At 41.8% G+C, this 24,533-nt stretch overlaps 1 protein-coding gene across 1 annotated transcript in view; it reads right to left on the bottom strand.

Annotated features, from left to right (window-relative positions):
• The window catches only part of clasp1a (cytoplasmic linker associated protein 1a), a 125,640-nt gene that overhangs the window by 31,071 nt on the left and 70,036 nt on the right, over window positions 1-24,533 (bottom strand). The window contains exons 9-21 of the mRNA XM_083996440.1: window positions 21,464-21,604; window positions 20,375-20,448; window positions 19,107-19,199; window positions 18,830-18,975; window positions 15,551-15,686; window positions 15,361-15,431; window positions 14,760-14,819; window positions 14,205-14,282; window positions 13,805-13,972; window positions 13,301-13,347; window positions 11,775-11,945; window positions 6,918-7,025; window positions 2,332-2,496 (exon numbers count right to left, since the gene is read on the bottom strand). Coding sequence (XP_083852566.1) covers window positions 2,332-2,496; window positions 6,918-7,025; window positions 11,775-11,945; window positions 13,301-13,347; window positions 13,805-13,972; window positions 14,205-14,282; window positions 14,760-14,819; window positions 15,361-15,431; window positions 15,551-15,686; window positions 18,830-18,975; window positions 19,107-19,199; window positions 20,375-20,448; window positions 21,464-21,604 — 1,458 coding nt within the window. The remainder of the gene's footprint in view (window positions 1-2,331; window positions 2,497-6,917; window positions 7,026-11,774; window positions 11,946-13,300; window positions 13,348-13,804; window positions 13,973-14,204; window positions 14,283-14,759; window positions 14,820-15,360; window positions 15,432-15,550; window positions 15,687-18,829; window positions 18,976-19,106; window positions 19,200-20,374; window positions 20,449-21,463; window positions 21,605-24,533) is intronic.

Below are 24,533 nucleotides of genomic sequence, written 5' to 3'. Positions count from 1 at the left end.
CCCTGACCGCCGGCTCGCAGATGTCCAAGCAGATTATCAGGAGAGGCCGGACTCGGCCCGGCATCGCCATCGGACGCGGCTCGACTGTGTGACTCGGTGCCAGAGGTGATGACTGGCAGACAATCAGGTTTCTGACCTCGGTTTCAGTTTTTTAATCACCAGCTTAGATGTTTTTGTGCCAGCTACTACAGCGACTGTCACACATCAAGCTGCCACTGTGAGCTATCATACGCATTAATCCCGAGCATGGTCATCATGAGCGAGAACTGTCACAAATACACACTGTTGTCTCTGTCAGCTGATCTGAACTGTGTCAGTTCAGGATACAGAGTGGGAGAGCTGCAGTCAAAAACATATACTGTACAGCAGGGGAAATAAGTAATGAACGCATCAACAGTCTTGCACGGTGAGCGTGCATAGAGGTCATGGAGGTTGAGTGCATTACTCGTTTGTTTTGTTTTTTCCAACAACTGCACCTGCTAATTCCAGGTCTCTCTAAATGTCCTTGGCTCTTGGACAACTAAGCTTTTAAACAAGCTGAAGCCTTTATTAGCATTCTTCTCCAGAAATAAATCTTGCCTTCCACAGTACTGTAGGAAGCAGACACTACAAGTTCATTTTTATCAGTACTGGAATATGGAGATGTCATTTACATGCATGTCTCTCCCTCTACACTAAAACCACTTGACACAGTTTATCATGCTGCAATTAGATTTATTACCAACTGAACTCTACCTGTTTATTTATCAAACGTTGCTTGCTTTTAGCTTATTCAGTTACTCCACTCAGGCTCATACAGTAATATCCCAACTGTTAGGACTGAGATAGGAAAAATTGCCTTGAGTATTTTGCACCATTCAAATGGAATAATCTTTTGTCACAGATCCAGCTGGATGCCTCCCTTCCCTTTAAAAACTTCAAGCATATTATCATGGACTTCATGCATTCTGAGCATGCACTATTTGAAATTGTTGTTTTTTTGTATTATCATTTCACTTTATAACTTCATTTATGGACATATACCGTATGTTTTGATTTCTTTGTATGTGTGGGTTGTTAACGACATCTGGTGAAAAACCATGTCAACAGCCTGATTAGAAATACACTATATTACCAAAAGTATTCGCTCACCCATTCAAATGATCAGAATCAGGTGTCCTAATCACTTGGCCTGGCCCCAGGTGTATAAATTCCCTTAGTTCCAGTGAAAGGAACTTTGAATGCTTCAGGTTACCAAAACATTTTGGACGATTCCATGCTCCCAACCTTGTGGGAACAGTTTGGAGCGGGCCCCTTCCTCTTCCAACATGACTGTGCACCAGTGCACAAAGCAAGGTCCATAAAGACGTGGATGACAGAGTCTGGTGTGGATGAACTTGACTGGCCTGCACAGAGTCCTGACCTGAACCCGATAGAACACCTTTGGGATGAATTAGAGCGGAGACTGAGAGCCAGGCCTTCTCGACCAACATCAGTGTGTGACCTCACCAATGCGCTTTTGGAAGAATGGTCAAAAATTCCTATAAACACTCTCCTCAACCTTGTGGACAGTCTTCCCAGAAGAGTTGAAGCTGTAATAGCTGCAAAAGGTGGACCGACATCATATTGAATTCTATGAGTTAGGAATGGGATGGCACTTCAGTTCATAGAATGAGTAAAGGCAGGTGAGCGAATACTTTTGGTAATATAGTGTATATTGTTGATGTGTTCAATACTTATTTCCCCTGCTGTACATACAAGTATCTCAAAGAGTTAAGATAACAAAGTCCACTTTCACCTGTCTTTGACATGATCCCATGTCAGTTTATATCTCTTATCAGCAGGTGTGGTGTCACCTCCACCTGTGTGTGACTGCACAGTGTCAAAGAGACTTCAAGGAACCACTGCTGAGATTTGATGTGGTGTTTCAGCAAACACTACACCGGGCGAGTTCATGCATCATTTCAAACTTTAGATTTAAGGTAAAGTTTGTCTGAAAGAATGAAATGTAGTGGGAGAAAAGTAATTCTTATAGCACATACAGGGCCGTTGCTAGGAATTCTGGGCCCCCTGAAAAAATACCAAAGTGGGCCCCTAACCCCTGACTTTTCATCACCATTTTTTTTTTTGATTGACTGTGTATAAGAGGAATTTAGTAAAAAATAAAATCAGTCTCCTGGGGGTTTTTGTGGGCCCTACTGGGCTGTGGGCCCCTAGAATTGTCATCACCTTTCTCCCCTATGCAACGGCCCTGAGCACATAAACAGTTGTTGACAGTTGTTGCAGAAACGCAGCAGCTTTGCTCTGAAACAACAGTGACTGGTGTTGAGTCGTGCGACTCCCGGGCCTTACCCAGACCCAGTCTGCTGGGACTGGTCTCGCGGCTGCAGCCCTGGCTGCGGGGGATCCTGCTGCGCTTGTCGGCCGGCGTGGTGGAGGCCGATGCCGTGGCTCGGGGGATGCGGCCGTAGCTGCTGTGTCCGAGCAGCTTCCCCGGAGAGCTGGAGCGACTGCCAGCTGTTGGGAGAGACAGGGAAAACAATGAATTCAGCACAAGTTAGACAAGATTCAATGAAGCTGGGACACAGTCGGTGGCTACCTCTGATAACATGTCTGGACTATTTAGTCAAATTTAACAAGTCCTATACCAACAGACTAGATAATGTGTTAAATATATGTTACATATTACATATTGTCTTATTCTTGCTGTGTTTTTAAGTTTTAAAGGGGACATATTATGGAAATATCACTTTTTGAAGGCTCTTGTTTGTCTTGACTTACGCCCCCCAAAATGTGAGAATTGACCAAAAAATCTGTAATTTTCAGGTTCCCTCGGTTGAAATCCATGTGGTTTCACCAACTGTTCCCTCAGTTGTCTTCCAGAGATGTAACTAGGATTCAAATTTGCATAATCCCACCCCTACCTGGCACCAGTAGAAGGGGCGGCGCAAGCAGTGGTTCATTTGCATTTAAAGGGACAGGCACTGAAACCAGCCGTTCTGAACAGGGCTGTTTAGAGAGGATGAAAAGAGCTGTGATGTTTGATCCTTGGGGGATTTTGACCGAAGCATGTCACAGACATGTCTTTAAGACACCTGAGAACTATTTTAATTTGTGGAACAGGGGCATAATATGTCTCCTTTAATTTTTTATGTAAAGCACTTTGCTCATCATTTATCATCATTGCTGTAAAGTGCTATAGAAATAAACTTTGATTTGATATTATAATGTACAGTGTCTTTCTGCTGAGTGTAAAGCTATATTATAAAGTAAATGGACACAATATTAGCAACAGCATACAACTGAAGAGAAACAGAACTTTATAGAGAAATAAAGTCGAGTCTTCAAATGAACAAATACAGATGTAACAACCTAGACACACACAGGTGGGTGACTGGGTCTACACTCTAGCTAACTGTGACATTTACTGTGGAACCAATCACCAGTGGGGACATACAATGCTTGGACATAGAAAACAAACACAACAAAAATGGCTGACGGCAGACATGTCCATCTCCAAACAGCTTCTCAAACTGTGGGGGGGGTCAAGTAATTTTAGAAATCAAAAAAAAAAAGAAAAAAGGTTGAAGGTGATGAAGTGGAGCATGCTGCTACGACACGGTGTGAAACAAACGTGAAAGTCTAAAAATAAGGACGGGACAACGTGCGACACTCTGGGGGGAGAGGACGAGGCGTCTGGCTCGTGATTGGATGAGGCTGAGGCCTTACCACTGATGGGATTGGCTGATCTGGATCCTGGGGTGATGGAAGCAATAGGCAGGACAGGGTGGAGATTGAGAACGGTCAAAATGAGACAGAGGAGGGTTATGTTTATTGAATTTACCCAGCATGCACTCTGGACAGCAGTGAGCATGTTAGGCGTGTATTAATCACTCACAGATCTCAGGAATATTTAGAGAAACTTAATCAGACACGCACATACACACAGATACATATAGTATATAGTACACTGGTAACACTTTAGATTAGGGAACACATATTCACCATTAACTAGGTGCTTATTAATATGTATATAAGTAGCTTACTAGGTCCTTATTAGTAATTATTAAGCACATATTAAAGCAGAAGTAAGCGATCCGGTCGTTTTGGCTAATGCTGCGTTCCAGGCAGGCTTTTGAAACCGTAAATTACAGCTTCAAGTCACAACTTACGACTTTGTAGCGTTCCAGGCAACCCACTCGTGTTTTTCCGACCTGTTTTACCGGTGAAAGTCACTATAACGGCCACTCGTAACTTCCGACCCGTGAACTCGTACCAGATCGAACTGGTACGACTTCACAGGTCGGAAAGACACGAGTTACGAGTTGCCTTGAACGCACCATAACAGTCCTCGTCCCTACGTCACCACATTCACGGCGTCCCTTGGCTGCACACACAGCCCTGCATGCCGTTCTCTCTCCTCATTGGATAAAAATTGTAGGATACGAGAAAAGTTTTCTCCTCGGCTCAGAGCAGAGCAGAGTGACTGAGAGACCCGTGTAGGGCTGAAACGATTCCTCGAGTAATTCGAGTACCTCGATTACAAAAAATGGTCCGAGGATTTTTTTCTGCCTCGAGGAATCGTTAATTTAATTGTAGTTCAAGCGGCCGCACGGACTACTTTCAATGTGGCACAACGTGCGCCGTAACGTAACCTATGAACGTAACCGTGCGGGCCCCCCTCCGCGGCGAGGCGATGCCCGCGATGACCGGGGGGGCTGGGGGGACGGTGGCGACAACACAGCAGGACAAGGAACTATCCATGGTTAGGCTACTTGACCCACCAAAGTCTCTTGAAATATCAAACAAAGAAAAGGACTATGGACTGTGGAAGGTTGAATGGCCAAAAATACAGAAGTTATCATGACGTGAACCATATGTTGCGGTGTGTAAAAAAAAAAAAAAAAGACAGTTGATTCGGTAGAAACCCGGCTTAACGGGCGGGGGCGGGGGCGGGGGGAGACCGGGGAAGAAAGGAGGAGGAGGAGGAGGAAGCGGACGTACGGGTGTTTGACTGAGGGAGCGGGAAAATGGCAGAGGCGAGGAGAAATAGCGATGATAAAACATAAGAAAGATAAAAGGCGATAAAAAAAGACAGAAAATGTCGAAAGTAATTTAATTTAATTTATTTTTAATATCTTGTAAGTAATTTTATTTTATTTATTTTTATTTGTGTTTTATTTATTCTTATTTATGTTAGCAGTTGCCTCTTTGGTAATGTTTCAAGACCAGAAAATACTTGCTTGTGAATTTAAGAAATAAAAACAGTTGATTCTAAAAAAAAAAGGAAACCAATTGGTCATTCATTATTAAAGCAGAAGTAAGCGATCCGGTCGTTTTGGCTAATGCTGCGTTCCAGGCAGGCTTTTGAAACCGTAAATTACAGCTTCAAGTCACGACTTACGATTTTGTAGCGTTCCAGGCAACCCACTCGTGTTTTTCCGACCTGTTTTACCTGTGAAAGTGCACTATAACGGCCACTCGTAACTTCCGACCCGTGAACTCGTACCAGATCGAACTGGTACGACTTCACAGGTCGGAAAAACACGAGTTACGGGCTGCCTTGAACGCACCATAACAGTCCTCGTCCCTACTTCACCACATTCACGCGCATCCCTTGGCTGCACACACAGCCCTGCATGCCGTTCTCTCTCCTCATTGGATAAAAATTGTAGGATACGAGAAAAGTTTTCTTTTCTCTATGTAAGTGATTGCTGTCGGAAGATATAACTATTTAAGACTTATATTAACACAAATATATCGCTTACTTCTGCTTTAAGTGAAATATGTTATTTTCTCTTGTGTATTCATAATTGCTCTTTAACCAAGCATAAATACGTTTTATCCGATTACTCGATTAATCGATGTAATTTTCAGTAGAGTACTCGATTACTAAAATATTCGATAGCTGCAGCCCTAGACCCGTGTTTCAGTCCAAACACTCTATAGATAGATAGATAGATAGAGATAGAGAATACTTTATTCATCCCTAGCAGGGAAATTCAAGATAGTCCAGTAGCTCACACAACAATGACAAAAAAGATGAACACAAAAATACATTTTAACAAGTGTTATATAACACAATTGCAGCAGGAACAAATGATCTCTTAAATCTTTCAAATATATATATGTGATTGCTGTCGGAAGATATAACTATTTAAGACTTATATTAACACAAATATATCACTTACTTCTGCTTTAACACCTTATTCTACATAGCCTTATTCTACCTCTATTATCTATCTATCTTATCTATGAATTAAGATTTTTCCTGATATTAACTCCTAATTATTGCTTATTCATTGTAAATTAATGCATTGTTGATTCTGATGATGATAATGTGAATAACCAGTGGTTATTGGGGCCTTGTACAGGGGCAGTAGCAAAAGAACAGTAATTCTTCCTTTATCACTCTGAATTAGTATAGCATTAATGCATTCATTTACAATGAATAAGAGATAATTAGGAGTTAAAATCAGGAATTCATTCATGGTGTAATAGAGGTAGAATAAGGCTATGTAGAATAAGGTGTTATACGGTAATAATAAATAATAATATGTGCTTAATAATTACTAATAAGGAGCTAGTAAGCTACTTATATGCATATTAATAAGCACCTAGTTGGTGGTGAATATGTGTTCCCTAATCTAAAGTGTTACCAGTATATCTAAAACACAAGCACACATACTGCACATGATGCACATGTGCGAGAAAACATTATGACATGTGAGTGACTGGAAGTTTTTTTGTTTTTTTTTCAGGGTGGAAACATTAGTCACACAGCGAGACGTTCAGTATGATCTCACAGCCGATGCAGAGACAGATCATACAGAAACATGAGAGCGACAGATCGGTATGCAGTATGCACACACACAGCTGTATGACACCTGACAGTGATGTGTGTGAGCGAGTGAGGGAGGTGTGTGTATAGTACGTACGCTGGGACTGGGAGACAACTTTAGCTCGGCTTCGCCCCCTGCTGTCCACCATGGTAGTACTGGCTCCGCCCACGCTGCCGGAGCTTTGTCTCCTGGTGCGAACGCGACCTGGAGGAGCAGAGGGGGGGAGGGAGGAGGAAGGAGGGAGGGGACATGTTTAATAGATCTGAATGAGTCATTAATATTTCAACCCCACCCTGGACAGATGCTGTAGGAGGAAGTCTTGGTGGGGGGGACAGAATGAAGAAGACCTTGGACAAGGGGACGGAGCCCCTCTGGAAACACAAAGGGAAAGGGAAACAGACAAACCAGGGTCCGTTAGTGTTTGTGAATAATTCTCAGTGTTTGTTTAAAGGTGCAACTTCAAGATTTGGGTGGAGGTTTGTCTCTTAGCACAGTTATGCTAATGCTAACTATGATGAGAAAATTAAGAGACTTTGAAGTCCTTGTGCCATTTCCCACTGAGGTGTCTCCGTGTGGTAAAACAAACAATGAGAAATATTAGCAAACCTGTTGACCCAGGTCTGGAGAAAGACAACACTGAAACTCCTTTGTAGCTGCCTGACTTCTATGTTTGAAAAGAACCTGAAATAAATATTCTGAGAGATGTACTTTTACATTGAGGAGAGAAACATTTTATCACAAGTTTAGCTAAAAAAGGACAACATTTTAGCCTTCCTGCTAAAAGGTACAGCTAGCCGCAGGCTAAAAGGCTACCTTAAGCCAAATGCTAACATTGCTAATTTGTTGTTTCGTTATAACAGCAACAAAAAACCAGAGGAAACTTAGTCTAAGTCCATGATACTGAGACTCTACATAACAAGGAGTCTCATTAGACATGCAGCGGGTCAGAAGTTCTTTATTATAAAGAACAAACAACTTCATCATCATAACCACACACAAGTCAGACTGGAACGAATCTGATTGACCAACCCAAAGACCATATAAGATATCCCTAACTCCAGCCTCTGAGTATTTCTAATGTCAACAGATCATTAAAATCAGTGTGCTCTGAGATATATTCATATACAGTGGGTACAGAAAGTATTCAGACCCCCTTCAGTTTTTCACAATTTGTTCTCTTCTGTTCTATTTTAATTAATTTGCAAAAATTTCTAAAATCCTGGGTTTGGGTAGATTGATGAGGATTTTTTTTTATTGATTATACATAAAGCTGCAACATAACAAATGGTGAACAACTGAAGGGGGTCTGAATACTTTACATAGGCTAGCCATTGGATATTCATATATCTCAGCTTTCACACACACTCACACACAGAGTTTCTCCACACTCTCAGTTCTATGTGAGGTGTGATAGTTGTCCTTCTGGGTCAAATTGACCCAATCTGTTCCCTTCCTCCATCCTTCCTTCCTTCTTTCCTTCCTCTTTTCATCAAATTGACCTGATCTGTTCTCTCCCTCAATCTTTCCTTCCTTTTCCCCTTTTTCCTTCCTTGAACAAATCTGTTCCCTCCCTCCATCTTTCTTTCCTTCCTTTTCCCTTCCTTCTTTCCACAATCTTTTTTCCCACCCTCCCTTCCTTCCTTCCTTCCTTCCTCCCCTTCGTCCTTACTTCTTCCTCCCCTTCGTCCTTACTTCTTCCTTCCTTTTTGACCCGATTGACCCAGTCTGTTCCCTCCCTCCCTCCATCATTCCTTTCTTCCTCCCTTCCTTCTTTCCACAATCCTTTTTCCCTTCCTTCTTTCCTTCCCCTTTTGATCAAATTGACCTGATTTGTTCCCTCCCTCCATCTTTCCTTACTTTTTCCCTTCTTCCTTCTTTGAACGAATCTGTTCCCTCCCTCCATCTTTCTTTCCTTCCTTCCACATTCTTTTTCCCCTCCCTTCCTTCCTTCCTTCCTTCACTTCGTCCTTACTTCTTCCTTCCTTTTTGACCCAATTGACCCAATCTATTCCCTCCCTCCTTCTATCTTTCCTTCCTTTTTCCCTTCCTTCTTTCCTCCCATCTTTCCCTTTGTCCTTCCTTCCTTCCCTCTTTCCCTTTGTCCTTCCTGCCTTTCTTCCTTCCTAGACCCAGGAGGAAAACAGGAGGGTTAAGCCAACAGCGTTCAGGGACGGTAGTTAGGATTATAATAATGTTAATAATTGTGGTGATTCCTTTAATTTCACATCTACACAACTCTACAGTTACAACACATCCTTTTTTATATCTGTCTTCTTCTCTTCTATCCCACTTATTTCTCCCACTCTGTCTCTCCCTGTTTGTTTATCTCTGCCTTGAGTTGCACTGATTGGCCAGGTAGCATCACATGAGCAGTGCCGTAAAGGCTAGAAAAGTAATAAATCAGATAATCGATAAGATATGCTTTATGATAATGTAGGACAGGACTGGATTTGGATTTGGATCCAGACTGCGGCCCACCTGTAGAGTGGGAACGTATACTTTGACTAGATCTGGCAACCCTGAGGATTCTCGAAGGAGGTTAAAAGTCAGGGTCAATAGTTCAATTTGACACCTGTTTTTTAGTTTGTGAAACCTTCACTGTGGAGAGCAGCCATATGGTATAAAACAGTGATACTGCACATTATCGCTGTGCAAGTAACAGAAGTGATGGAGACAGCTGTTAGGGTTACAGTCAGACGATAAAGTCCATGCAGACAGTCCATGCAGAGTTCCACATAACTGACGATCACTTTGAGGGAGGGAGGGGTAAAGAGGAGAAAAGGGGCACAGATGAAGAGATAAAAAAGATGTAAGGTTGTAGCCTGTCAAAAAGACACTCATACGTTCTGTCTCTCTCTCTCTCTTGCATTCACAAACAGACACACAAGTCTTACCATCACTTTTACCAGGAGTGCCATCTTTTGGGGGATTTAAGAAAGGCAGTGCAGCAGCGAGTGGAAGGAGAGGTATAGAGGAAGACATTAGTAGCAATTGAAGCAGGTGCATGAGTGAGTGGGTAAGCAAAGGGGGTTGCGTCCGACTTCGTCATTAGTAACGGCTGCTAACGAGCCACAGGGACTCAGGGAGAGAGGGAGAGAAGTTTCTGCACAGGAAAAAAGATGACAGTAAATTTCATTATATGTGTAGGCGGGGGGAGGCTTTAATGTCCCCCATTAGCTTTAGATATGAGTGAAAACATCCTTAAAAAGTATCGGGGGGGATTTACTCAGCCTCATCACATCGATTCGTCACATGTGTCAGAGCAGGATTTAAACAGTTCCTGCTGACAGAACAGTCTAATGACAATCTCAGTGGTCATTAATAACCCCAGTCAGGTCCATAAAAGCCAGTGAGTACAAGAGGAATGTTGTAACGCTCCATGATGACGGGAGACGAGTCACAAGCCGCACAGGAAGAACATGGCAACGTTCAAGTGATCATTCTTAAGGTTTCTGTCTTTTCATAAGGAAGTCAAAGTGGTGCAAAGTGTATTTTCTGGCAGTGTTGTTCAACTACAGCGCCTATCAGAAGTTTTCATACCCCTTGAACTTTTCCACATTTTATCACGTTACAACCACAAACTTTAACAGGATAGTTCAACATTTTTGGCAAATTGGCCCATTGCCATAATCCCTATAGTTTTAAGAGTAGGTTCGTTACCTTTAATTGTCGGTGCAAGCTGTTTTTAGAACGGTAAATTCATGCAAAACCGCTGATGCGCGTTCCCGTCGGGGGAAGCAGCATTTGTCTCGAAAACAACTCCATCTCGTAACGTTCTGTTATTATCTCATAGCGTGGTGAATGTGCAGATCACAACTTGTTCACCAGAGCGTTTTGGAGTTGTTGGATTGTGTATTATTGATGAGTTTGATGAGAGCAGCTTGCGGCTCTGCTCCGCTGTTCAAAAAATAGCTTGCACCGACAATTAAGGTAACGGACCCACTCCTAAAACTATAGGGATTATGGCAATGGGCCACTTTGCCAAAATGTTGAACTATCCCTTTAATGTATTGTATTGGGATATTATTTGATAGATCAACACAAAGTAGGGCATAATTGTGAAGTGGAAGGAAACTGATTCGTGGTGCAAAATAAAAATCTGAAACGTCTGGTGTGCATATGTATTTAGACCCCTGAGTCAATACTTTGTTGAACCACCTTTCACTGCAGTTACAGCTCCAAGTCTTTTATGGTACTGTATGTCTCTACCAGCTTTGCACATCTACACACTGACATTATTGTCCATTCGTCTTTCTTAAAAAAGCTCCAGTTGAGTCAGATTGGATGGAGAGAGTCTGTGAACAGCAGTTTTCAAGTCTTGCCACAGATTGGGGAACAGGATTGAGGTCTGGACTTTGACTGGGCCGTTCTAACACATGGATATGCTCTGATGTAAACCAGTCCATTGTAGCTCTGGCTGGATGTTTAGGGTGGTTGTCCTGCTGGAAGGTGAACTTCCATCCCAGTCTCAAGTCTTTTTCTGCCTCTAACAGCTTATACTCCAGGATTGTCCTGGATTTAGCTCCAGCATCTTCCCATCAACAGCTGAAGAAAAGCCTCCCCACAGCCTGATGCTGTTTCACCGTGGGGATGGTGTGTTCAGGTTCATGTGCAGTGTTAGGTTTCCACTACACTGTTTTGCATGTAGGCCAAAAAGTTCAGTTTTGGTCTTTGATTTGTAAAAAAAATCATGAACACTTCACATCATGCCCTACTTTGTGTTGGTCTATCACATAAAATCCCAATAAAATACATAAGTTTGTGGTTGTAACGTGACAAAACATGGAAAAGTTCAAGGGGTATGAAGACTTTTGCAAGGTGCTGTACTTACACTGACTGTCTCAACATTGTACCAGTGTGTGTGTGTGTACTTTAAATTCTTTCTACAGATGAACTACACAGACATTTGTTTGCCTGCTATTAGAAGACAGAGGCAGATGACTGACAGCTTACCTAATGAGGCGTAGGACCCCGGGGGAAGGGCAGCCGCCGAGCTGAACGGCGAGGACGCGGGGACGGTGGACAGACGGGACTTGGCGTTGGAGGCGGCATTTACGTCAATGTCGCTACGGGAACGCTGGAGGGAACCCGGCGTGGAGGACATCCTGGTGCTCACCAGCTTACCTGCAGCAGCACCGAGATGGAAAAGCAAAGAGTGAAAACTGAGGCAGTTTATTTTTAAGAGCCTGAAGAATTACAGTGAGGTTTTACTTTGCACTTCCACTCAAGTCGTGTGAAGTTAAATCAAAGTGCTTTACAGAGATACATCAAAAGAGCATTTGGATTTCTTAAGACTTTTAAATAAGTCATGTCAAGATTACATAAAATCAGGTTACACACTTAGGAGAGCATTTGAAAGAAGTGCTGCAGTGATAAAAACAAAAGAACGTGGTAGAGTTCTTGAAAGATGATTTATTGGTGAGCTGCAGCAAACAGGAGGCTGCTTCACACAGGAACTAAAAACTGCTTCACTTTGCTCAGTTCTGATTCTGGTAGATCAGAGATTATATTGTGCCATATAGACAAAAATCAGTGTAGCCGGTCATGTGGCAGCCGAGCTTTAGTAGCCTACTGCATAATTGAGCTGAAGTCCAGCAGACTGGGCTTCAGAGTCCTGCAGCAGATGGTCTGGTCCCCACAGAACTCTGATCTCAGCATCATGGAGCCAGTCTGACCTCTATCTGCATGATTCACTGTGTGATGTATGTTTTCCACTGCTGATAGAAGACTGGTTGATGAAATATTTGTATAAATCAGCAGGTGAACAGAGGGTCCTAATAAATTCTAGGGGAGTGAACACTTCATTTATTAAGCATTTGGATGTAACATTCATAGATGTGTTTGTCTTTTGTCCGATTGAGTGTCTCATAGTTTTCAAGTTTTTTTGTATTTAAGGCCATGATCATGGGAACAGTAACACTCTGCAGTCTCCACTACTCCAGCACTAACTTAAATGGTTGGTGCTTAATTTGGCTTTTCTTTTTTTTTAAAATCTATTTCAGCATATTTTTTTAATATGCTGCTCTTTTCTTTTTTAATCTCTATTCTATGTACAGGTGTATCTCAATAAATCAAAATATCATGAAACAGTTAATTTATATAGGATATGATATCAATCTGTGTAATAAATCTATATTATAGATTTATTATACAGATTGAAATAATTCAAGTGTTTAATCCTTTTAATTGTAGTGATTATGGCTTACATTTAACGAAACCCCCCAAAAATTGTATTTATTGTAACCTAATGATGTCACACTCTAATCAGCTGATTAATTCCAAGAGCTGACCTCCATCATATTCTACTGTAGTGAGATGTACCTGTATTCTATTCTGTCATTTTTACCTAAGGAAGCCATAATGAATGTCATAGTACAGTGTGAATAATGAAAAATAAAGTTAATTCATTCAATTCCATTCATTCATTCATTATTACTCACAAAGGGATAGAAAAAAAAAGATGAATGAAAGTGTCTTACTTCTTGTTATGCTCCCTCCAATCACACTCTTCACAGACAGCGGCCGGCTGAAAAAACACAGGAATCACATTTTAGACTTTGTAAGGTCTGTCAGCTATTGGCAGGTAATGTATTCATAAATTATACAATGGATATAGCACACACACACACAGACAGACACACACAGAGATGACCACAACAGCTGCTGTCCTCGTGGATGCACTATGAGGTCATTAGCCAACACAGCCCATAGGGAATCTATAAACCGATCCCAGTCGTCCAGCTCTCACCCGTCTGCTGTCCGACTGATAATAATTACCAATGTTTTCACAGTCGTCAATAGGACGGATGCATTAGTGGTTTCCTCCAATCAATTACAGCAAATAGATGTGCAAAGGAGAAAAGTAGGACAGTGGACAGGACAGAGAGTGGGGATGGAAGGAGGTGGAATAAACCAGGACAGGAGAGACGGAGGAGGAGGAAACGGGGTGAATAAAGAAGGAGGACGTCATGCAGAGCTCTTACTTAAGACTCTCTTGGGAAGACGATGAGGATCGGTCAGACTGGGGCAGGGACACGATGCTGTCGGAGCTCTTCAGGTGAGACTGCAGGGCCTTCTGATAGGTGGACTCCAACGCCTGGAAGAGATGCTCCGCCTCCCGGCTGTAGTGACCATGGAAACCCCAATAGCACCTACAGGCGAAGGCGAACGAGGAAAATTCAATTCAATTCAGTTTTATTTGTCACTTTCATGAGAAAAGGGAGACAAGATTAAAACAAGACAATATTTCTAAAATTCTAAAAAGACAGTAAAAGTTTTGTTAAGTAAAATAGATAATATTACATTAAAAAATACAGTGAGCAGGAGATGAGGTGAGAGAATGAATACATAAAAATTAAAACGTCACCTTTAAACAACACTTACTTCCTTGCGATGGATCTGGCCTCGGAGTCGGCATCGTGTATCCCCTTCTTGATGGTCTCAGTCAAAACAGCCACGTGTCTGGGATAGTAAGGGAACATGGTGAGGAGGACACTGACGCTCAAAATAAAAACGTCTGCGTGCTAACGGACGATTTCTGTAACATTAAATATAAAAAAAGACAAACAGAACTAATTCTTCTCCTCTCTCTCTTCCAGGTTTAATCCTCTGGTGGTCCACAGGGAATGTGGCCACCCACAGGATTTTCAGCGTGCTTTTTAAAGTGTCGTGCCGTGGTTGCCATGGATACGAAAAACGGGGGAAAGTTGCCTCCGTGGGGTCTCGACGGTGACGGCTCTCTCGACGCTCATCAATTTAATGGGCCTCATCAGCGGCGCACCCAGCCAACGCTTAACTAACTCAAATGTTAGCAAACTGAAATGTCATGGTGTCAGAGGAGGGAGGAGGGGAAACATGTGGAGACACACACTACACACTACACACTACACACTACAGACACAACTTCTCAAGTGTTTTGGTAGTTTTTGTTCAGCTTACCTTTCCAGTGTGTTGGTGTGCCACTCCTGTAACATGAGGTCCAGGAACTCATAACAGCGCCTGAAAAGTTGACCAAGAAAAACAATCAATCACATTTGCAATATCACGACAAAGTTATGTTAAAGGTCCCATGTGTATCCAGGTAGATTACAGTGTCTAGGTTCTACTTTAATCCTGTGAATGAATCGGACCACAGATAAATGCACACAGCCTGGATTCAGAAACTGTAAAACCAGGACTTCTGTAACTTTGTGATGTCACAACAAAGCAATTACCACTCTCAGCCATGCTCTAAGCCTGGAAGACACCATCAAGGGTTTGGTTTCATTTTATTTTCATCATATCGCTTAAAAACAGTCAGCCAATCAGAATAGAGGTCCAGAGCCACCTGTCTTCTGATTGGGCGACACCAACCAGTTGTTACTAGAGCTCCAGAGAGCGACCAGGAAATAAAAAGTACATACTGTAGTATTTGTTTCTTAAAATCACAAGTCTAGTTTGTTATTGACCAACATTTCAATTTTTTTTTTAAAGACTGTAAATTGATAACTGTCAGATATGAATGTTTAACATCTACGCACTGTTAACAAAATGTTCTTACCGTCTCACTGCTACTGATTTGGAGGTGCAGTTACTGGTTATGATGGGGATGAGACGTGGGTAGTGTGTGTGCTGGATGGGAAAGACAAAATCATCATGTGTTATATTTTTCCATGAGTCCAGAGGAACAGTTTCATTATTTCTTGTTAGAATAATTTCCAGGAAACCCGTCCCGTCTGTGGAGGTCCTACCCTGAGGATGAGGCGGATGCAAGCCATCCCTGACGTGGCCATGATTTTGGCACTGTTGGGCACAAGGTTCAGCAGTGTGGGCATGACGCTCTCCGCTCCATGATCAAACTTGTTACCCAGGACTGACGACAGATGTCTGACGAGAGAAGAGAGAAGAGAGAAGAGAGAAGAGAGAAGAGGGTGTTAAAGAACAACTTTTAAAGGTACATTGTGTAGGAATTACTCCCATCTAGCGTTGCGGTTTTATATCGCAAGCAACTCAAACATATTTTTCATGCTGCATTCACGTGAAATTGGGCAGACGGCAGATGGACGACATAAACAAGCCTCTATGTAAACAAGTGGCCCGTCAGCACGAGGCAAAACAATACGAGTGACACGTTTTACCGGCTTTCTCTGGACTTCTGTGACTAAAATGACATCTGGTTTGTTACCGACGGCCGTCTGCCCGACTGCAGGTGAATGCAGCATCAGTGTGACGCTCCATTCCTCCTCACTGCGTTACCGCGGTGACTTTTCACAGACGCCACCTCGACCTGAGCCGACAGCTCCGGTGTCTCCGCTGAGTTTCCGTGGTTTCCTACCGTCACGCTGCCACTGAACGTAAAAACATGGAGACACCACATGGCAGCCAGCACCGAGCTTACCCGCTCCATGTAAAGGTAAAGGTAAAGGTACTTTATTGGTCACATATACAGCTAGTACAGTGAAATTCTTTCTCTGCATTTAACCCATCCCTGAGGAGCAGTGGGCAGCCACGGTGCAGCGCCCGGGGACCAACTCCAGATTATGAGCCAGTGCCTTTGGTCAGTGGCGCTGACTGGAGGATTAACCTAGCCGACATGTTTTTAGTGGTGGGGGAAACCGGAGCACCCGGAGGAAACCCACGCAGACACGGGGAGAACATGCAAACTCCACACAGAAAGGACCTGGGCGGCCGGGGATTCGAACCCAGGACCTTCTTGCTGTGAGGCAACAGTGCTAACCATTGTAGATATGAATGATATGAACGGCTAATTCAGAGCTGAAAGGAACACTTCAGTTTGTTGATGGGGGGATTACTGATTAATGAAAAACAGACTTTTGAACCAAATACTTGATTTTCGTGAATAGATAACAGGAGAAGTTACACAATGTCCCTTTTAACCATAAGATGGTCATGGTCATGTGTAACAGTTCTTTCTGATCATACACAGTCAACTCTGGCCTGTTTGAAATATACAGTTCCTCCTAAAAATGCTATTATACGATGTATATTAAAGTTTGTTTCACATTCTGAAGTAAAAAGCAAGTGTCAGAACACTCAAACTCCACAAGAGAGAAAAAAACAACAGGAAGGAAACAAACAAAAAGAGATGTTTACTCCCAAAAATCAATAGATGCCTTTTAGCTGACAGCGGTTTTAATAAAAATGGGGGAAAATTCAATATGTGATCCACCTCAGCTGGAGTCTATACAGGATTGAGATGTAGGCAGTGGTGGTGACAGCTTCCATCCCATCCATTCATCAGCACACTGCTCTTTCAGTGCGCCTCTGCTCTGTTCCACCTCATCGGGGTTGTATTAAATTTTGGATGATGAATGTTTTAGGGTGGAGAACCCAATCAGGCTCGTTTTCATTAGCTTAAGTATGTGGAAAGAAAATACTTCATGCTTCATGCTGCTTTCCTAGCACAGGCTAATCAGTTCCAGATTCTTTAAAATAAATATCATTCCTACCATCGTGGCCATCTGACACTGATGACCGTCATTTCATCAGATTTACGGTTATTCACTGTATTATCCTGTTGTGTTTTTAAATGATCTGTGCCCTCACTGGGAGGTTCTAATCAAATTCTGACAACTGAGTATAAAAAAGCTGAGCTGTGTTACTGCCATGTTCACTTCTCACACAAAATCCTGAAATAGAGATGCCTGTGGTGACTATTCAAAAAAAACAAAACTTGTCACCTGATGGTGGTTTGGGATGGTTCTTAACTCGATTCCAGAGTGAATAAAAAAGAAAGGTTGCGAAGGTTATGATGTCTTTGGGTGAGGTTCCCGTTTATTTCAACAAAAAAGGATAAGGCAAGTTGACAAACAAAAAGCTTCTATTGATTCTCTGGCTGTCGTGTAAAAACTGTCCCAAACCACCATCAGGTGACAAGTTTTGTTTTTTTTGAATAGTCACCACACAAGTAAAAACTGTGTCTTTCCCACCACCACTCAACTCAAACTAATCAGCTCTCCTGATCTCCAACAGCTGGGGCAGATTCTGGGGTAAAAGAAAGGAACTGAAACAATACTGCACCCTTGTGGAAAAGTAAATACCTACACAACATAAAAAATGGCTCCTACAATGCCTGTCTAATGGACTTGTCAAACAAATTAGGCACATTCAAGGAAAAGTTGCTAAAGAGTTTGGAGCGACTATTGGTGTGCATCTTCACTGGTCGCACCATTCAATTAGATTACGATTCACCAGTCTACGATTTGGTTCAATTCGATTATACCATGCATTCCGATGCATCACATCCTCAATTTTCTATGTTGCCTTTTCCATTAATTAGCAAAAATAGTCAGATAAATTTGATAACGTATACATAATATCATTTAAATGCCTTTCCACTACACAGCAGCTTCCTTGGAGTCTGAACAAACATAGAAAAAGAAAAGGCCTAGTCTACTTAAAGGTGCACCTGTGAATTTCTCTATTCTTTTTGAATTTAATCGATTCATAGTCATCCCATTAAGAATCTCAATGCATCTTTGAAAAGATTTTTTCGGCACACCTAGCAGCGACCAAGTCCTATACTATGCTGCTAACTGTTTATTGGTACTAATTGTTTTGAGGTGCACTTAGATATAAATCAGAACAATGCAAATCCTCCTTTACACACACACATATAAGCGATTTATTTGCTTACCAATGTCCATGTTTATCATTCCATTCATATAAAATAAACAGAAAAACTATAACTTATAACCGAGCACAGTCGGAAACTGTTTGCCAGCAATTAACAACACTTGTGCAAAATGACACTCACCTCAAATAACCCTGACATGACCCCTACAGGCCAGTGTCAGCCTCTCATGAATGAACAAAAAAAAGCCCCTAGCGGTTTGGAGTTACAATTTCACAAACATAAAGAAAAATTAAATATGGTTCCTACAGAATTGATATGGTAGCTGCACCACTACACAGCGCTCCAGTCAAATCAGATTAAAGCTACAGTAAAGTGCTACCAAACTGTCGGGTCTAGGGCAGGACAGTACAGTCTCCTCAGGTCTGGATCTTACCCCAGTGTGATGCAGGCCTCGCGGACCACCTGGGAGCGCAGGTCTTTAGCCGACAGCTTGAGGGAGGCCTCCAGGAGCCGCAGCTGCTGAGGGAAACCCTCGTACTCAGTGGCCCCGGCTAGAATCAGTGAACGTACCTTCTTAAGCTGCAGAGGAAGAGGAAAGAGGAGTGAGATGGGAGGAATGTTTTTGTTGTATATTATCTCTGATTATCTGCACCTGCAATGTATGCACATGGCTGAATGACTGTACAGTTTATACGGTTTTCAAGTCTTACCGCCACCACTCGGTGCTCCCAGTCATGTTTGTCATCAGACAGAACTTCTCTGATCTTGCTCAGCTGGTCCTCAAAATCTCTGTTGGAGTAGATCTGGATGAACAAGAAGAAACATAAAAAACACACACACCATTAGAATCAGTCATTAAAACCTTACAGTACCTTCTACACATTCTTTTCTAGTCTGCATTATATTTACATTATATATGCATTAATATACCTCTTTGATTTAATTATACATATATATGCACATGTGTTGGTGAAGGTATGCGTATGCATCAATGTGTAGGATGATGTATAGATGGATGTATGTATGTCTTATTACTTATTTTTATTACTTATTATCTAGTTAATCATTCTATTAATTGATTTATTTCATTCTTTTAATTATACTCTTATTATTTAGTTCTTATTTTAATCCCCCCCTCCTTCTCTCCCCTTTTTATTTATCTATTCATTTTATTATGTATTTACTTATTCATGTATTCTTATTGTAACTAATTCTAATGTACAGTCTATCACACATCACAAGTCATATGTCAGGAAATGTTTTGTAAAATGTTTAAATAAAAAGTTCTAAAAATAAAAAAATCAGTCATCAGTGATGTTGCACATCTGTGTTGATAGAGATTCTGACTCTTTGTTATTTTCCCCTTTGGTAGTAAAGAATGAAACTTCTCTATCTATGCTAGCGGCTGCATGATAAACCAGAGCATTACTGTGCTCACATTGACAATGCCAACCTGCTCAGTTCACCTTAGTTTGAAGTCATGTCCTCAAAAAACTCACACAGAGTTTGCAAACAAACATGAACAATGTGTTTACAAATGTCAAATAGCATTATTTAAATGGGATCACCGAGGTAAAGTCATAATATGAGTGACTCATATCTGTGGCCTGAAGGTAGATGTGTGTGCTTGTATCATGTGTATAATGTTGTTGTGTGTGTAGCATCTGAGCTAACCTCCATACACAGTGAGTTGCAATGTTCAGCTGAGGTTACAGTAATATGAAGGTTATTAAGTAAGTAAATTAATAGCCAAAGTGGCAAATTAACATTCCAACTTGACCTGCTGATAAATTGAGATGAAAAATTACATATTCATCCAATGGGACTGTCTACGGAATGATGTCCCCATAAATGTCTGTGCAAAACATTGTTGGCATTCACTAAGCTGATGTAGAGATATTTCAACTGACTTTGACCTGGTACGTCTGCTTCAATAAAAGGATTGATGAGGGACAGTGGACGTCAGAGATCAACATACCTGGGCCGAGGGCACGTCTTCAAAGCCTTTGATGAAATCCTCTTCATCGACAGCACCAGCGCCGGCTTCTTTACCTTTGAACACAACGTGAAAGGGATTAGAACCTACATTTACCTGCAATTGAAGTCGACATTGTAGAATTTAATGTAACTTGTGTTGAGGCGGCCGCGTACTCACTAAGCACTGTTTTAGCAACACCTGTACATGTGTACATGATCTGATTAATGCAGCTATCCAATCAGCCAGTGATATGGAAGCAGCACATACCACTATATTAAAGGGGACATATTATGGAAATATCACTTTCTGAAGGCTCTTTAACATATATTTGGGTGGTTGTCTTGACTTCAGGCCCCTAAAATGCAAGAATTGACAAAATAAATTAAGTAATGTGCAGACTCCCTAGATTGAAATCCATGTGGTTTTTAGTGCTGTAACTAGTTTTCGAATTTGCATAACCTCACCACTACCTGGTACCAGTAGAAGGCTGATTTGCATTTAAAGGGACAGACACTGAAACCAGCAGTTCTGAACAGGGCTGTTTAGAGAGGATGAAAAGAGCTGTGATGTTTGATCCTTGGGGGATTTAGACCAAAGCATGTCACAGACATGTCTTTAAGACACCTGGGAACTATTTTAATTTGTGGAAAAGGGGCAGAATATGTCTCCTTTAAATCCTGCAGATTCAGGTCTGGAGCTTTGGTTAGAATTAGAATGGGTGACTCTGACTGTGGGGTGACTGTTGGTGTTTCAGGATCTCTGAGTTTTCACTGAGAATGGAGAGAATACAAGAAAACATCCAGTGAGTGTGACACAAAGAGCCCGACTGGTTGTTGCCGTCAAAAAAGCTGTGGCCACTCAGATAACTTTTTACAACTGTGACCAGAAAAACTTCAGAGTGAAATTAACTGGTTGGCAGTGAGTCCAGCGACCTACGGTGGTCTCCCAGGACTCCAGACCTGAATACAGTCGAACACAGGCGACTGGTAGCAGACACATCTGCAGAAATGATGTGATGCGGTCATGTCAACATGGAGCAGAGTCTGAGAGGAAAGTCTCTGGTCTCTGTTTGAGAGCAGCGTTGGTTACCTGAGGCCTTGGCTGCAGTGGCTGAGCTGGGTCTTCTGACCGAGCTCATTACAGTCCTCCTGCCACTGGGGGGAGCTTTTGAGGACGATGAGGAGGAGGACCGGCCTCCGTCCACGGAGTCCTCATCCTCGAAGTTCTTATCTGCAACAACAGAGACAGAAGAGGGTGGAAACTGTGAGGTACATCTTATTTCTTGTCAAAATGTCTCATTTCTAGTCAAAACTAATCTCTTTCCACTTCAAATAAGACTCATCACCTTAAAAATGAACTTGTATTTAGAACATTTTCACTTGTTTCAAACAAATTTTCACTTGAAATAAGTAGAAAAATCTGCCAGTGAAAGCAGGTTTTTTTTGTGCTTGTAATAAGAAAAAAAAACTTGCTCCACTTCAGGTTTTCAGTTTCAGTTTCAGTTTCAGTTTAGTTTATTTGAAAAGGGACAATGCACATTAATAAACATTGTATAAAAAAACACATGTAAATGCACCCGAATTAGAGGCGTGATTAAAAGCGAGTTTTCATCGACTGTCCCTCTGCCAGATTGTACAAGGCAACCTTCAAAAAGAACAACAATGGAATAAAATATTGTTTCTACTTGTTTCAAGTGAAAATATGCTTGAAAGAAGTAAGAAGTGTCTAAAAACAAGCTACTTTTTATGTGATGAGTCTTATTTTAAGTGTAAGTGTTTTTGCAGTGTAACAGCTGATTTAACAGGAGGGAAAATGCTCCTCAAGCTGACGGTAAATGTTTTGGCTCGGTGACGACATTTCTCATCAGGATCAATAAATCATTATTCAGTCATCATCAATCAGAGACATCCTGATTAGTGTGAGGTCTTCTGGTGAATTGCATTATTTTTCCTCCTTTCATTTAAGACCTGAGTCATCTCTGTAATGTATGACCTCTTCCCACCTGGAGGGAGGGGGGGGGGGGGGGGGGGGGTCGTGTGTGGATGATGTATCTATTCAACCTTTATCTATCCATCCATCTGACTTTAATCTGGTGTGACAGCCATGCATGGATACATGACCCCCTGTCACCTGCCCAACGTGACTATTCACACGAGGGATTAGCTTCGGGGCCGATATGACAGCGCTGGGTGGCCGCTGCCAGCTGAGGCACGGCAACAACAGGAATGTTTGGGGCTGAAAGCGCTTGTTATTTCTTTTTTTTTCAACTCTTTTTATTGATTTTCCTCATTTTGAACATAAAACATATCAGACACTACAGACAGCATACACATTTACACGTACATGTTTACATAAAAAGGTAATTTAAGTTGTATTAACTTATGTATCTCAAAATGAAAAATAGATAGATGAAGGGGATTAATTTAAAAAAAAGAAAAAAGATTATACTGTATGTACCCAAACATGTACTATATGCGCTTGTTATTTCTTTAAACATCTGGTTCTATAATCGATATCAGTTCTGAAAAACACATCGACCCATTTATCAGAGAATATCGTCTTATAGGCGGACTGTTGCTCAGGAACCAAGCCTGATGCTTTCAGCTGCACAGAAACACTGCTTTCATCAGTAAAGCCAAAAAAATACATGTGAACAAAGACCAGACTCACACACACACACACGCACACACACACAAATACACACACACATGGAATAAGCTGCTCTCAAATGTCCCTGCAGCCAAGGCTATCACCATGACAGTGCATCTCCGGCATACAGATACAGAGACAGTGGAAGACGGAGAGAAAAGGCAACAGGTTGAGAGAGAGAGAGGGGGAGAAGAGAGAATTTCAGGCGGGGAAAGATGAGCCAGACGGATCGGAGGGGAAGATGGGGAGCGATACAGAGGGATGAGAGGACGGAGGAGAGGAAGAAGAGGAGAGATAACAAAAAAAAGGCATCGGTCTTACGAGCGCAGATTTTCTTGCACACCAGCTTCCTCAGCATGTCTCTGCTCCACCCTCTACCACGCTCTGTCTCTATCGCCAGGCATCTCTGTCCACACTGCTGTGTGTGTGTGTGTTCTGGTATGTATGTGTGTGTGTGTGTGTGTGTTTCTCTGCGTGTGCCTGTGTGTCGCACGCTGGGCTCTGACAAAGTGCCAGACTAACCGCCCCTTAAACCTTCCTCTCTGGGCTCAGTTATCAGTGTATGTGTATGTGTGTGTGTGTTTGTGTCACAGTGCATCATGATGGTGCTGGTGTGTGGAGACTCTGGTGGTGGAGGGAGGGGTCTATTGTTGTGCGATTAGCTTTGTTATTGTGTGCTTGCTCTTACAACAGCAGCAACAAGACAAGAGCACATTATCAGTGTATTACAGCAATACTATATTATATTATATAATCAGCTATGTCCAAGGGCCAGAGGAACAACAGGCTTCAGTCAGAGTGTTCAGATACATGTCAATACATTTTATTTGTGTGTGTGTGTGTGTGTGTGTGTGTGTGTGTGTGTGTGTGTGTGTGTGTGTGTGTGTGTGTGTGTGTGTGTGTGTGTATCTATGTGCGTAAATGTCCTTTTTCTGTTTGTTCATTATATTATTTTATCATGTAAAGCACTTTGGGCTGCTTTCTTTTGTATGAAAAGTGCTCTACAAATAAAGTTTTATTGATTGACATTAGGGTTGCAAAATTTCGGTAATTTTCAAAGTTGGAAACTTTCCATGGGAATTAAAAGGAATATATGGGAATTAACAGGAATATATGGGAATTAACAGGAATATGGAATAAACGGGAATAAATCCAAAATTTACAAAATTGAAGGTTAGGCCCTTAACGGGCAATTTAAATACAGTTGAGGAAAATATATTGTAGCATAATCTTGGCTAAAACAACCAGAATTAATTTGCATGGTTGTCTGCTTATGACAAAACAATATTTATGTTTGAATATGATACAGTTTGTTCGAATTACCCCCAATTTCCAGTTAATTCCCATAAATTCCCATAATTCCCATGGAACGTAATAAAGTAAACTAACCCTTACCCTATTTCCAAAATTCCCCACCTTAACTTCCCATGGAAAGTTTCTGTAAATTAACCGGAAATTTGCTGGAAATGGTCTGCCCCTTTACAACCCTAATTGACATGTAGTGTGGCTC

The sequence above is a fragment of the Trachurus trachurus genome (genome assembly GCF_905171665.1).
Source record: "Trachurus trachurus genome assembly, chromosome: 21".
Lineage (NCBI taxonomy): Eukaryota > Metazoa > Chordata > Actinopteri > Carangiformes > Carangidae > Trachurus > Trachurus trachurus.
The sequence above is the reverse complement of the archived record's forward strand: the minus strand, read 5'-3'. Positions and strand labels throughout refer to the sequence as shown.